The sequence below is a fragment of the Gavia stellata genome, chromosome Z (genome assembly GCF_030936135.1).
Source record: "Gavia stellata isolate bGavSte3 chromosome Z, bGavSte3.hap2, whole genome shotgun sequence".
In the NCBI taxonomy this organism is placed as follows: Eukaryota; Metazoa; Chordata; class Aves; order Gaviiformes; family Gaviidae; genus Gavia; species Gavia stellata.
The window spans coordinates 39,605,884-39,620,642 of NC_082637.1; the positions used below are offsets into that span (position 1 = coordinate 39,605,884).

Genomic DNA, 14,759 nt, shown 5'->3' on the forward strand with positions numbered 1-14,759 from the left:
TATTTACATATAGATTAATAGTTGTATAGTTTTGGGAGTGAAGAACTAGAGTTACAAAATAATTTTAAAATACTGGTTTTATTTGCCTGGAACTTTCATCCTTCTTGAGAAGAACGAGCATCTTGTTTTGCTTTTCTTAGCCCTTTTAAGTGTGTAGATGTGGATATCTTGTAAGGCTTTCTGCAATAGCAGGTCCTGTGAGGTTAGATCCTTTCTGTCTCTTGCTGACATATTTTCTATGGCTTTTTTCCCTGCTGAAGACCTATTTTCTATATTTCAGGTTACAACATGCTGTTCCAAGAGGACTGTAGTCTGTTTAAGTGCCCCTTAAGGCAGTTCGAGTCTCTCTCAAGCCTCTAGATGTACCTAACCATATAGCACACAAGCATTTTCAGTTTGCTTGTCCTAATAATCCTCAAAGTAACTTGCTGGTGACCATTGCTTACTCTTGTCAGATGCAGAAATTCACTGTCACAAGAGTTTTTTGAGAGACTACGCCTTAGCTTCATGTTTTTTCCTGACTCTTCATTATTGAACAAATCCTTAAAGAGTGTCCTTCCTGATGTCATCTGTAAGAATATAAAGAATACTCTGGAAAAGCAGGTGTTTGGTGTTAATAGATTTTCTATTCTCCTATTCTTAAATATTCAGACCTTCTCTCTTTTTCTGCTCTTGAGAAAAGATCTCCACTGGCCTGCAAATCCTAAGATTTTTCCCTTTTAGAGACTAGTCATTTGGCACTCTCTGAAAAAGTACATTGAAGAATTTATGGTATATTGCACAGCCATGTAGTTTGTAATTAATGTTTTTCACTTTGCCTTTAGAACCTTGGCTGAAAGACAGACCATCTGTTCCTGATGTCTGCCTGCAGTTGCACATCCTCTGTTCCTCCTTCAGTTGCTTTGGTAAACCTTCAGAATTTATCAAGGCAGAGTTCTGATTTTCCTACTGAAAATGTCATTGGCCTTTTTCTAAATATGCAGTAAATAATACAAATGTTCATTTCCCTTTTCAGCAGCTTTGCATCCAGCTACCTTACACTGGCTTATGGTTTATTTTTTTAAAATCCCTACTGGGTAGTTTTAAGTGCTGTGATTTAATACAGTTATGTGTGTGAAGAAGCAAGCCAGAAATATTATTGATGTGTTGCCAGGGGAAAAGGACCTTGATCATGGCAAAGGAGTTGGTGTAATATAAAATATAAGTATCAGGAAGGTAAGGTTAAGCAGAGAGGTTGTTAACTACCGCGGAAGAATGTTTAAATGAGCTCATTGTTTCAAAAACATTTCAAGCCTTACAATTAAAAATAAAGATCTTTTTCAGGGAAGTACTTTTTGTTTCCATTTAAGCCTTGCCCCTTTGGCAGCATTTTTTTTTTTTCTGTAATATGTGCTAGTTGCCACCAGAGGGGAATGTACACAAGCAATTGGGCTTCTGATAGTTGGCATGGGAGACAACCTTTAACTTTCCAGTCACATGTAAGCGCTTAAATGCTTCAACTTTAGTATTGACAGAAGAAATGTCACAATTAAATTTATTATTTTTTAAAATTCTGGACAGTTAAAACGAGTTTTTCCTGTGATGAAGCTTTTACTGACTGGAAATAGGCTTTCATTTACTAAAAAAAACAACCCAACACATGTTTAGAGTAGTGTGAAGTTTTTAAAAGTAATTTTCTTGCATGGCAAAAAGTTTCCCAAATGGGCAAATGTGATGCAAGAGATTTGTTTACAAAAACCTGTGCATACTACTTCTAATAATGTAACCAGAGCTTTCCGAAGAATTGTCTTACAAAGCCGAATGGTCATATATTTCCTTGGTGTTTGAACTGATGATAAATGGAAAGCTTAGAAATGACTGGCTTTAGTGATTGGGTTGTATTTTGCTTGCCCCTAAAGAATGCCATTCTGTACTTGAGGATCCAACAAGCTTTCCTTTAAAATTTCAGTCTGTAGCTCTTATGGTTGCAAATGAAACTTGTAAATGTAGAAGCCATAAGTCTGTGATGTAGAGTTTTAAACCACCCATAGTCTAAAAGTGGGACATTGACTCTGAAAAACCACTGTGTTCTGTTATTGTACTGTTCTGCTCTTCTCTCTTTAAGGGCCAGACTGTATGACCTTTTCAGACCTACTGAGCTGTTTTTATCCTTACGCTTATATTCTTTCTTGGTTTTGTTTTTGTTTGGTTTTTTTTTCCCCAAACAAAAATGCCTTCTATTTAAACTCTATTCAGGCCAGAATCTGACTCAATGTCATGTTGATTCTTGTGTCTTTGTCAAAATGAGTAACAACTTTGACATACACCCAGCTCAGCGCCTCCTATTCCTTTCTAGAAATTGAGAAACTGAATCACGCTGTAGCATTTCTTGAGCTAAGGTTTACTGCAGCTCTGAAGCTACCATAGTGCTCTTGCCTCTTCAGTGTATTAAGGGGATTATCAAACTGGAAGGGTGGGGGAGGACTGAAAACCATATTTTTTTTCTATTTTCTGTTCTCCTTTGAGCTTGTGCAACATGAATGAGACAATGGCAGAGTTTCTTGAAACCTAGTACTTTAACTGTGACCCCAAACTGAATTAAGGAAAAAATAAGTTAAATTCTAGCTCTATTTAACACAATTTCTCCATATTTCCTTTCTTTTTAATTAAGTGATCTTACTTTGAGTTCCCAGAATTTTTCAGTCTGATTTTAGAGAAAGATTAAATGAGTCGTTAAAAAAAACATAGGTCCATGCAGAAAGAAGTGCGATCCTCTTCACATGCTCACCACTTGTTCTGGAAAATGTAAAGTTTATTAAAAAACCCAACACAAAACCCTCTACAAAACCTGAGGATGTATGAGCAGAGATATGGCCATATCTAAAGAGACATGCCTTTAAATATAATAACATTCGAAGTACCTCATGGTCCCTCCCTAATTTCTTTTAAACCCACAAATGCATTATAAGAGTTCTTACTAGTATATACTCATCCTTTTTGTGCTGTCCATCTTACTCTCTCTACCCGCTCCTTATGGCGATGGACCTTTATGCCCAGTAGTGCAAGCAGTAAGTGTTCAGATGGATAAAAGACGGTTTGTTTTCTTTATTTTAAAACTTATTTTTTCACGCTCCTCTGTAAGTAAAAGGGGGACTTACTTAAAAACTTGTATTTTTAAGTTGCTATTGAAGTACCTCCCTGCATACATTTGTAATATCCTTAGCTTCTAGCTAAAGAGACAATGATTTCTACAAGGAGAGTATTTTTACAGTATATTTTATTGTCGGACCATGGCACAATTGCTGCAGTGAGGAGTGCAGAAGGAAATGAAGTGCCACAGCTGCTTGTAACTGCAAGCATATTCCTTTTAGAAGGTGACCTGTCTAGCTTTTACACTGTGTAGTGAGATGTGATTTGAATGTGATCCAGTTGAGATGCTACTTTGTTAGATTTTATTCTGTGCATGGTACTGGCCTTGCAAAACTGATACAGTCATCAATAAAAACATAAAAACAGGTTACGTATCTCCATGAGGTAATTACAATTACATAGACACGGGAAAACATAATGAAAACAAGATACATATGTAATAAAATACTAGACCTATCCCATTTTGAAGACTTATGTGAACTGTAAATTTAAGGAAACTATAGGAGTGCTGAGAAGTAAATCACAATCCCCAACAACCATTAATTCCCAATCTTGTTATCTTGTAACAACCATAGTACTACTTTACAAACAAATAGCTAGCATATGAAATTGGCATGCCTAAAAACATATGGGATAATGAAACATTTTAGCTTGCCTCTAGCAACCTGAAATTTCACATATGGATGATGCTTTAAAAGGTCTCCTAACTCTTCCCATGATGCTCTAATTCTGCACTCTAAATGTCATAACATTTTCACATTTGGATGACTATGACCCATTCTCTCCTGCTGCTGATTTCTCTACCGTCTTCTGCTCACCCCATTTCTTTTTTTTCCCTCCCATATTCTGAGGCCTTTATATGTATATCTGCATAGCTGCATTAAGGTCCTTTTAAATAATCCTTTTAAAGCCTGAATTATTGTTTTCTCTCAGTCAGTACTTTTTTACTGTTTTTGTCTTACTCTGTATTTAGGAAAAGGAAAATACGCAAGATGGATGCAGTTGGTCAATGGCTGCTTGTGGGAGGTTGCTTTTATTATTGGGGGTGGTATGTAATAGTAAACAGAACCAGCTGCTATTTAGCTGCATAATTTACTGCAGCATATATTATCTGCATGTAAAGAAGCACATATTCCATTTTGAGTTTGCATCAGAAACAGACCTCATTCCATACCCATTTTTTTCCTTTCGTACTTTTCAGAAGAATGTGGTAGACTAAACCGTGTAACCAAGGAATGAACAAGCTTTTAGGGTGAGGTATTTAGAGTGAACAGGCAAAATGAAGACCTGACCGTAACTTGCAAAACGTCTAATCCAGTTGAAAGGGTGTGTGTATTCACTTGGTGAATCAAGCTTACACTAGTGTGTCTCCTGGCTTCCAAAGTCATTTCATCATCTGGTACATGAGATAAAATACAGATGTTTCATGCTGGAAACACAGAGCTCAATCTCTTTTTTTTTTTTCCCCTCTTTCTTGGCTTGCCCTGTCTTTTTAAAAGCCTGGATAACAGACATGGTCTGTTTCATTTTTTCAGACCTGGATATGACTTATTAATGATTCCTGATATGAGTAGAACTGTTTGCCCAGCAGAGTATACCCCCAAAAGTAAATATCATTTTAGAAAGTTGTTTTTTTATAGAATGTTTTGGTTGTTGGAGTGTGTGCTCATAAAAATTCATAAGACTGATCTGTCATTTATCCTTGCATAAGAAATAGAAGTGAAAGCTTAAACATGGGAAAAAAGTATATTCCACATTCACAAAAGTTTTAATCCTCACCTAGACAGACTCGTCTCTCAAACTGCAAAGAAAGTCAGACTCTGTGGTGGTTTCTCTGTGGCAGGCTCTGATGTGCTGCCCTTTAATTTATGTTAGCCTTGGAACCAAACAAAACAACAGTCTTTGTTTCCCAAAACTTACTTTGTCCTCTATGATACATCAACACAGTCACTAAAACCACAGTGGAACCCACTGAATCCATGTGGCTGGAAGAGCCAAAGAGAAATGGCTTCATTATTTGTAAATACAGTTCAAGGTCTAATACCTCAAGTCTGTCTTAGTAACATTTCTAAAATGAAAAAGAGTAAATAGAAGACTAACATGGTAAAGGCTGACATAAACTACCGGATTTGGAAATTTTGGCTGTCTTCCTAGTTGTGTCGTCTTCCTGCATTGTCTGGAGCAGGGCATGTGCTGAGGATGAGCGTGGTGCAATCTCATCTTCATTCCCAAGACAGAGGCGAGGTTGTTTATTTCATACTTGGCCCCCATGCCCTGCTCAATTCATCAAAGTGGGAAGACTAATAATTGTCTGGCCTGTATTCTTTAATTAGATTCTTTAATTCAGGCCACTGAAGCTCAGAGACAGCCATGGTGCTGCACCAATGTAAAGGTGTTGAGGACACTGAGCACCTAGTGGAAGAAGCCTATGTTGATAAACAGGCAGAGAGGATGAGAGCCAAAAGCCAAATCTCAGCCACAGTCTTGCCCACACTGGGCTGGTGAACAAACATGAAAGTATTTTACTATCCCCTGCAGAATGGACAAGCTTCTTGGACCATGCCCATGCTGCATGAAAGGCTACCCTTAAAAACTGAGTTTGACAACAGATGAGATGGAAGACCCTTGTGTTTTGCTAAGAAGAAATAACCCTGGAAAAAATCAAAGTAGCTATAAACAAGCTGAAGAACAAAAAAAAGTAAACTGAGATAAAATATTTGGAGAACTGTCCGGAGGAAGCAGTGAAGAACTTGGAAAGATGCCATGACTTTGCAACCATGTATGAAAGAAAACATATTTTCTCTGTCCCCATAATCTTCTTTAAAATAAATAATGGAAAAGAGGAGGCCCTACAGAAATGCTTCAGAAGATCTGGAGAGGGATCATTGTTCCAGGCCCAGAGAGTTTTTCTGCACATGTATGCCAGCCAGAATCCTCACTGACAGTAAGTTTCAAGGAGCACAGATAGGTTTTCATTTTGTCCATTCTTGCACTGATCCTACAGCATTGTTGAACAAAGCAATAAAAGACAGTGACTGCCTCTCCTAAATCTTACTGGTTTTCAGAAAGCTTTTGACAATGAAGAAAATAATTGTAACATATAATGAAACTCTTACTATTTTCTTTTTTTTTTTCTTCCTTTTAAAATGGTCCATGTATTTCAAAACATGTTCAGAGTGTGAAATGTACTGCAGTCTCTAAGTAGGAACTACCCTATTGGTGTGATGTACTGCCTGAATCTTTTTTTTTTTAAGAATCTTCACTGTGGAATAAGAATTTCATATATAGATGGCACAGTTGGAAATCTGGACTCAGCTGGTATCTGCCTCTTGAATGTATCATCAAAAGAAATGAGTGAAAGAGTGATAATCTAGCCAAAAAATCAACCATTTAGATTTTGTCGTTAATTAGCAAACGAAAATGACTGTTATGAGAAACAGATGATCCTACAATATCTGAGCAAGAAACATCAGAAAATGTTGAAAAATGTAGTTATTCAGGGTGTAACTTCAGTAAAGGCAGTGACAAATTCATTAACATTTTGATTTGAAGGTGACTACAGTTTGGAAGCCTCCCCTGTGAGAAAAGGCTCAAGATATTGCCAAGTTCAACATCACTTTCTCAGCATTTATATGGCACAGCTGCTGCCACACTTTGGGAATCCCAGCAAGTCTATCCCAGAGAAGATGAAGAGCCTCCAGCCAGTTTCCCTGGGCTCCCATCACCAGCTGCGTCATTAATGTTCAAGCCAGTACAGCTCTGAGAGAGATGTGTCTTACAGTTTGAAATGCCCCTAAGTGAGAGGTATTTTAAATACTGGAAGGAAAGAGAAATGGTACGCAAGATAGAGAGAAAGAGGTTTCACAGCACAGCAATGCTAATATATACAGAGCTGCATCACCTGCCTGCTCAAAAGAAAAAAGCTGACAATGAATAACCTCATTTGACAGCATGAGAAATAGTTAACCAATAGATAGACCAAATTACAGATGTGCTCTTTCCATGACACTGATGTAGATACTCTCAAATTGAAAAAATACTTACTCATATAGAAGAAACACAAGGAAATGCATGGAGGAAACCCACTTTCTATTAATATTTCTCCTTTTTAGGTCTCTCTGGTCTTTTTCTGAATTCAAGAAATGTTATTCCTTTTGATACAACATTTCTTCGTAGATAGGCAATGAATAGAAATGGTCAATTTTTTTTCTGAAAACATTGGTTAGTGTATTTTAGTTGTTAGATTAGATAAAAGGATAGTAATTTTTTGATATGTTTGAGTCAAATAAAGACATAGGAATCAGAAGAAAATTGGTATTTGTTAGAAAAATAAAGCTGGAAGAGACCTGAAGTAATCTAGTATTTTGCTCCATTCAGTAAACATCCTTGTCAGATGCTTTTCCTGTGTTCTTAAAGACCCCTAGTGATGCAAATCCTCAAACCTCCTCAAAGATTCTACTATTACCCCATTATTCCATCTGAAAGTCCCCTTTTTTCTGATGCCAAATCTAAAACTCATTTTCTGCATTTTAAGTCCTGTTTACCACACTTAGAGAGACCTGATCTATTCCATTCTTCTTTGTGATTGTGTTGCTCTTAGATTTCTCATTTAGTCCCAAGCCCCTCATTTATCTCAACATTTCATTGTAAATAATTTTTTCTCTAGATTTCTGGTAATCCTCACTACTTCCTTTCTAATTGGCCCACTTCTTTCTTTAAACACTGTGCCAAAAATTGAACGTGTTATTTCAGCTGACACTTTACAACTATAAAGAGAGTGAAAGGATTATATGACACCGACATTTCCCTTTGTTTACAGTGATCAGCAAAGCAGTGATTGAAACTCTAGAAGAAATTTTACCCTTTGTTAGAAGGTATGGCATACATATAATTGAAAACTGCCACTTGCAATCCTAACTACTGAGATACCATGTGCTGTACAGGTTTCACTTAAAAAGAATGAATATTCATAGCAAATAAGTTCTAATTTGCGTGCTGGTTGATAAATGTACTATTAGCACTGCCTCATTTGGTAACATAACCTAGTCAATTGTACTTTATATAACTGACATAATGGGAACGACAAAAATTCTACTATGCACTTTTAATTTAACACTTAACAAGAAATTTGTGACAGTACTGGGAAGCATTTGAAGATGTTTATGAATGAAAATATTTTGAAAAATTAATACAAATAATTCCCTTCAACAGCTTTAAATGTTAAAAGCATTTTCCTTCCAAATATTTTTCTTTTTTTTTTTTTTTCCAACAGAGAATTGTTTTTCCCATGTTATAGATGAGGGAACCAAGAAGAACTTATTTTGTGAAGGTTGTGGAAATGGACAAGGTAGGACAAGAACTCCAGATTGTAATTCTACATCCTGTGTTTGGGCCCTTTGGCAGAGATGCATGTCATTTGGGGGAGAAGCAAAAAGAAGAGAGCTTGCTTTCAAACACACACTACACACACACACACGCAGAGACACATACTTGATACTTTTCCATTTTCTCCAACTTATATTCACTTCTATGTAGGGAATCAATAGCCACAAATCTGGTCTAACACATAGCCTGTGTTCACAGAATCACAGAATCATTAAGGCTGGAAAAGACCTGTAAGATCATCAAGTCCAACCATCAACCCAACACCTCCATACCCACTAAACCATGTCCTGCAGTGCCACGTCCACACATCCCTTGAACACCTCAAGTGATGGTGAATCCACCACCTCCCTGGGCAACCTGTTCCAATGTTTGACCACTCTCTCAGTAAAGAAATTTTTCCTAGTATCCAGCCTGAACCTCCCCTGGCGCAACTTGAGGCCATTTCCTCTTGTCCTGTCACTAGTCACTTGGGAGAAGAGACCAACACCCACCTCTCTGCAACCCCCTTTCAGGTAATTGTAGAGAGTGATAAGGTCTCCCCTCAGCCTCCTCTTCTCCAGGCTAAACAGCCCCAGTTCCCTCAGCCGCTCCTCATAAGACTTGTGCTCCAGACCCCTCACCAGCTTCGTCGCCCTTCTCTGGACACGCTCCAGCACCTCAGTGTCCTTCTTGTAGGGAGGGGCCCAAAACTGAACACAGTATTCGAGGTGTGGCCTCATGAGTGCTGAGTACAGGGGCACGATCACCTCCCTGCTCCTGCTGGTCACACTATTTCTGATACAGGCCAGGATGCCGTTGGCCTTCTTGGCCACCTGGGCACACTGCTGGCTCATCTTCAGCCGGCTGTCAACCAGCACCCCCAGGTCCTTTTCTGCGGGGCAGATTTCCAGCCACTCATCCCTGAGCCTGTAGCGTTGCCTGGGGTTGTTGCGGCCCAAGTGCAGGACGCGGCACTTGGCCTTGTTGAACCTCATACAATTGGCCTGGGCCCATCGATCCAGCCTGTCCAGATCCCTCTGCAGAGCCTTCCTACCCTCAAGCAGATCAACACTCCTGCCCAACTTGGTGACATCTGCAAACACACTAAGGGTACACTCGATTCCCTCATCCAGATCATGGGTAAAGATCTTAAACAAAACCGGTCCCAAAACTGAGCCCTGGGGGACTCCGCTTGTGACCGGCCGCCACCTGGATTTCACTCCATTCACGACGACTCTCTGGGCTTGTCCATCCAGCCAGTGTTTTACCCAGCAAAGAGTGCACCTGTCTAAGCCATGATTTGCCAGCTTCTACAGGGGAATACTATGGGAGGCAGTGTCGAAGGCTTTACTAAAGTCCAGGTAGACAACATCCACAGCCTTTCCCTCACCCACTAGGTGGGTCACCTGGTCATAGAAGGAGATCAGGTTGGTCAAGCAGGACCTGCCTTTCATGAACCCGTGCTGGCTGGGCCTGATCCCTTGGTTGTCCTGCACTGTTGCTCCTGATACTTTAGATAAGGAACTCCCAGTACCTTAATCTATTTATCTTTTTCATCTTTTTTATCTTTTTATCTTTTATTTTTTAATCTTTTCTCTATCCAAATAAGATAACTTCCAGATAAGGAACAACCTAAGTTATATTAAAATGTTATGCTATTTGCAGGAAGATGAATATAATTCTGTGAAACCAATGTTTTTGGTCAGTATATTTTTAAAATGACAATGAGTTTGACGAACGTGCAGTTTCACTCAAGCTGCAAGGTCTTGATATACTCTTTCTAAAACTTTTAGTAGTCTTCAGGAAAACATAAGATTAAGGAATCTGTTACAACTTACCACTCCAGAACTTCCCATTGGGCGGAGAATTTCTTGGATTCACACACTGCCCACGAGATAGTTGGAAACTGTTTTTGCACCCAGTACAGTTCTCGTAGCTGTACCCAACACATGTTGCACAGCTCCTGTGGCAAGGTTCGCATTCTCTAGAGATGTCATCAGTAAAGAAGCCATCTCCACACTCACTCACACATGTGCCACCTGCAACAGAAACAGAGCCTTGCAACATGGTGTCTACTGACCCCTGTCAATCCTGACAAGGAGGTACTTCACCTATAGCATCTCTCTGTCTCCAGCAAGAAACAGTTTAAGAAAAAAGCAGTATATAAGAACCCATGAAACTTTTTGTAGCTATATGAACTCTAATTTTTTAGTGTGAAACCTAAATTCAGCTCAGTTGCTTATGCAAACTTCATAAACTTCAAACCAATCTATACTTAAATTTATATCTAGATAACTTTTCATCCGTATCCTAAATCCTGGCACATATATATCTTACAGAAGTCCAAATCTGGACAAATTTTATGGTTGAGTCCCAATTTTTATACTGGCTCAATATAAAATCTAAGTCTGAATTCCCTAAGATTGTTAGATACATGCGCATTTTGAGGAGTGCATGAATCTCTAGTTTCTGGCAAATATAAAGCTAAACTCAGGTAAATGTCATTCAATTTGAGGGTTGGCATACTGCAGCAAAGCCCCTAGAAGTTGTTACACTGACAGCTTTTTGAGCTTCCTCCAATTTAAATTAAAAAAATGTAAACCACCAGATCACCTCAGGTTGTGACTGCAGTTTTCCATAAGTGTGATGCTTCTGTACTCCACTACTGGGCACCTTCAGCAAGCAATGCATAAGAATACCATAAGCCCAGGATTTCCTGTGATTAGTATTTGGCACCATGACTGAACCAGATCTGCCTGATTTATGGCTTCCTAATAAAGCAAAGTGATTCCTAGTCTTGTGTGAACCTAATGTGGAATGTTGTGGTTTTAACTGAGCTCATTTCAGAGTGTTTAAGGCTTGTTACTTTATGTGGACCTGAGAGTCAAAGTAAAACTAGACTTGCAAATAGTGAGGAAATGTTTCCATGTCCTTCTGTGAGTTAAAAACCCCTCCTTTCACAAAATCTGAATCAAATACAATATTTTTTGTATTTGCCCAAAAGAGTGGAAATGCATTAAAAACAAAACTAGAAAAAAAAAAAAAGTGGGAATTTGTAGTCAAATATATGGAGCCTTTGAACCAAACAGCACCATTGGCTAACATAATCACCTTACAGTAATGCAAAGGACCCGATTCTGCAAAGTGCTAACTCCCCTCAGTCTCCACAGTCTGCCATAGAAGAGATTTATGAATTTGAGAAGTTAGGTCCAGACTCTTTCTCTAAAGAAAAAGTCTGAAATACTTTTGTATATATGCTATACTTAGTGCTTTGCTTACCTGAGAGATAAAAGCCTTCCTTACACGAGTCACATTTATCCTTGTCACAGCTATCACAATTGCTAGGACACTCTCTACACTGCAGAAAACTTTCATCTCTGTAGGTGTTTTCTGGGCAGTATTTATAGCAATGCTGCTTATACCTGTGAGATAAAGTAGAAGACCATTAGTAAGTTTCTTTTGAGGTCACCGAGTTTGTTTTCTGTACGTTTCTAGGTATGGTAATGGTAAAGCTCTATTCTCATGCTAATGAAAAGATATTATTCTTCTAATGAAGGATTGTAAGTGTATTTGTAGTTATGTTACTTATACAACTGGCAAATATTAACAAATCGTGTTTTCTAATCTCAGGGTTCTTAAGTATAACTATTTTGATTTTATTTTTTAAATGTAGGCACAAAAACTAATGCATGTTAATTAGAAATTACTATATTGTGTTTGTAAAGAGCTGATCGCTTGTAAAAATATGTAATCCAATGCCATTGTGTATAGCTAGACTGAATAGCCTTTTTAATCAACATTTTCTTTTGTCGTGGTAATTTTTACAGAGATCTCTTAATTGTCTGTTGAAAAGCAGTAGAGTTCTTCTTTTCCCTCCATTTAAGTTAAACTTCCAATTAATCTATATATTTTTTTCTCTGCTTAATCTCCTTACATTTTTAAATGTGCCTGCTGAACTGCAAATACTAGAATTGGACACAATATACTAAGAGCATGCTAGTTCCAAATCCAGAGGCACTGTCTAACTTTTCGACCCTTTCTGTTCCATAGTCCTCTCTTCATATATGCAAAGTTCACATCAGTCTGTAAGATTTAAAAGGCCTTGATAGTGAGTGATGGGCTAGTTTTTCAGCATTTCCCAAGCCTTTTTCCAAAGTTATTGTTCTCAGATAAGCAATACTTAAAAGGAATGGGATAACATTTGGGAGGAAATGGGATAACAATGGGAGGAAAAAAACGTTATCAGAAGTAGTCAACATGGATTCACCAATGGGAATGGCATGACTGGATGGATAGATGAGGGGAGGGCAGGGGATGTTGTCTACCTTGACCTCAGCAAGGCTTTCAACACCGTCTCCCACATCATCCTCATAGGCAAGATTAGGAAGTGTGGGTTAGAGGAACGGACAGTGGGGTGGATTGAAAACTGGCTGATACATAGGGCTCAGAGGGTTGTGATTAGTGGCACAGAGTCTAGTTGGAGGTCTGTAACAAGTGGTGTTCCCCAGGGGTCAGTACTGGCTCCAGCCCTGTTCAATATATTCATCAGTGACCTGGATGAAGGGATAGAGTGTGCCCTCAGCAAGTTTGCTGATGACACAAAACTGGGAGGAGTGGTGGACACACCGGAAGGCTGCGCTGCCATTCAGCGTGTCCCAGACAGGCTGGAGAGTTGGGCAGAGAGGAACCTTATGAAATTCCACAAAGGCAAGTGTAGGGTACTGCACCTGGGGCGGAATAACCCCATGCATCAGTACGGGTTAGGGGCTGAGCTGCTGGAGAGCAGCTCTGTGGAAAGGGACCTGGGAGTCCTGGTGGCCAACAGGATGACCATGAGCCAGCAATGTGCCCTTGTGGCCAAGAAGGCCAATGGCATCCTGGGGTGCATCAAGAAGAGTGTGGCGAGCAGGTCGAGGGAGGTTATCCTCCCCCTCTACCCTGGTGAGGCCACATCTGGAGCACTGTGTCCAGTTCTGGGCTCCCCAGTTCAAGGAGGACAGGGAGCTGCTGGAGAGGGTGCAGCAAAGGGCTACAAAGATGATTAGGGGACTGGAACATCTTTCTTATGAGGAAAGGCTGAAGGACTTGATTCTTTTTAGTCTGGAGAAGAGAAGACTGAGGGGGGATCTTGTTAATGCTTCTCAATACTTAAGGGGTGGGTGCCAGGAGGATGGGGCCAGTCTTTTTTCAGTGGTGCCCAGTGACAGGACAAGAGGTAACGGGAACAAACTTGGTCATAGGAAGTTCCATCTAAACATGAGGAGGAACTTCTTTACTTTGAGGGTGGCAAAGCACTGGAACAGGCTGCCCAGAGAGGTTGTGGAGTCTCCTTCTCTGGAGATACTAAAAACTCGTCTGGACGCATTCCTGTGCAGTCTGCTCTAGGTGAACCTGCTCTGGTGGGGGGGTTGGACTAGATGATCTTCAGAGGTCCCTTCCAACCCCTATCATTTTGTGATTCTGTGATTCTGTAGCATACACAGCACAGATCTATGTACTGAAGCACACATTTTTGCTTTAGAAAAATATATAGGCATGAAGAGCTATACAGCTATACTTACATATAATAGTTCTGAATGCATGTTATACAGATTCTTGGGTCATCTAAAATAAAAAAATATAAACTTATGTAAACAATATTCAGAGTTAAAACCAGAATTCTGAAAATAATTGTTGCTTCACCATTTTTATGTTAATATTTCTTATGTTAGAGTCACATCCATAACTACAACATTATTATCTCTGAATCTCTGTTTACATTTTTTTTTGAGATAAACTCTTCCACAGTCAGGTCCTGGCCTGTATTTTTGCAGTGACTTGTGACTTTTGAGTCCTCAGCATAAGGTACCTAGAAGGTGCTGAGTGCTTAGAAAGTGCTGTTCTGAAAAGCAGAACCTTCCCAGGAGATCAGGTTGGACAAAATGAACTCTCAAAAGTAGATTTTAAGTTATCCAAATCTGTAGTTTCATCCTATTTCTTTATTTGTTGCAGAGACAAGTTAAAAGCATTTGGCACCTCTAAAAGGAAACTTTTCAAAAACTTCTAAGTAACCAGTTTAATCTTAAAAATCCTGAGATAGACAAACACCCTTCTATATTACTGCGGGAGGGGGGCAAGGCTTTTGGGTAAATTTTCTCATCGGAAAATTCATTTTTGCATTCAAAAATTTTGTTGAATGAACAGAAAAAGTGTTATACAACTCCTTAAAACTGATACAATGATGGATATGGCTTTATGCTTACACGAAGTGAAGAATATTTTCTATA

At 39.1% G+C, this 14,759-nt stretch overlaps 1 protein-coding gene across 1 annotated transcript in view; it reads right to left on the reverse strand.

The window, feature by feature from the left end:
- PCSK5 (proprotein convertase subtilisin/kexin type 5) overlaps window positions 1-14,759 on the reverse strand; it is a 251,520-nt gene that overhangs the window by 16,136 nt on the left and 220,625 nt on the right. Inside the window, exons 25-27 of the mRNA XM_059833233.1 lie at window positions 14,055-14,097; window positions 11,773-11,915; window positions 10,332-10,532 (exon numbers count right to left, since the gene is read on the reverse strand). Coding sequence (XP_059689216.1) covers window positions 10,332-10,532; window positions 11,773-11,915; window positions 14,055-14,097 — 387 coding nt within the window. The remainder of the gene's footprint in view (window positions 1-10,331; window positions 10,533-11,772; window positions 11,916-14,054; window positions 14,098-14,759) is intronic.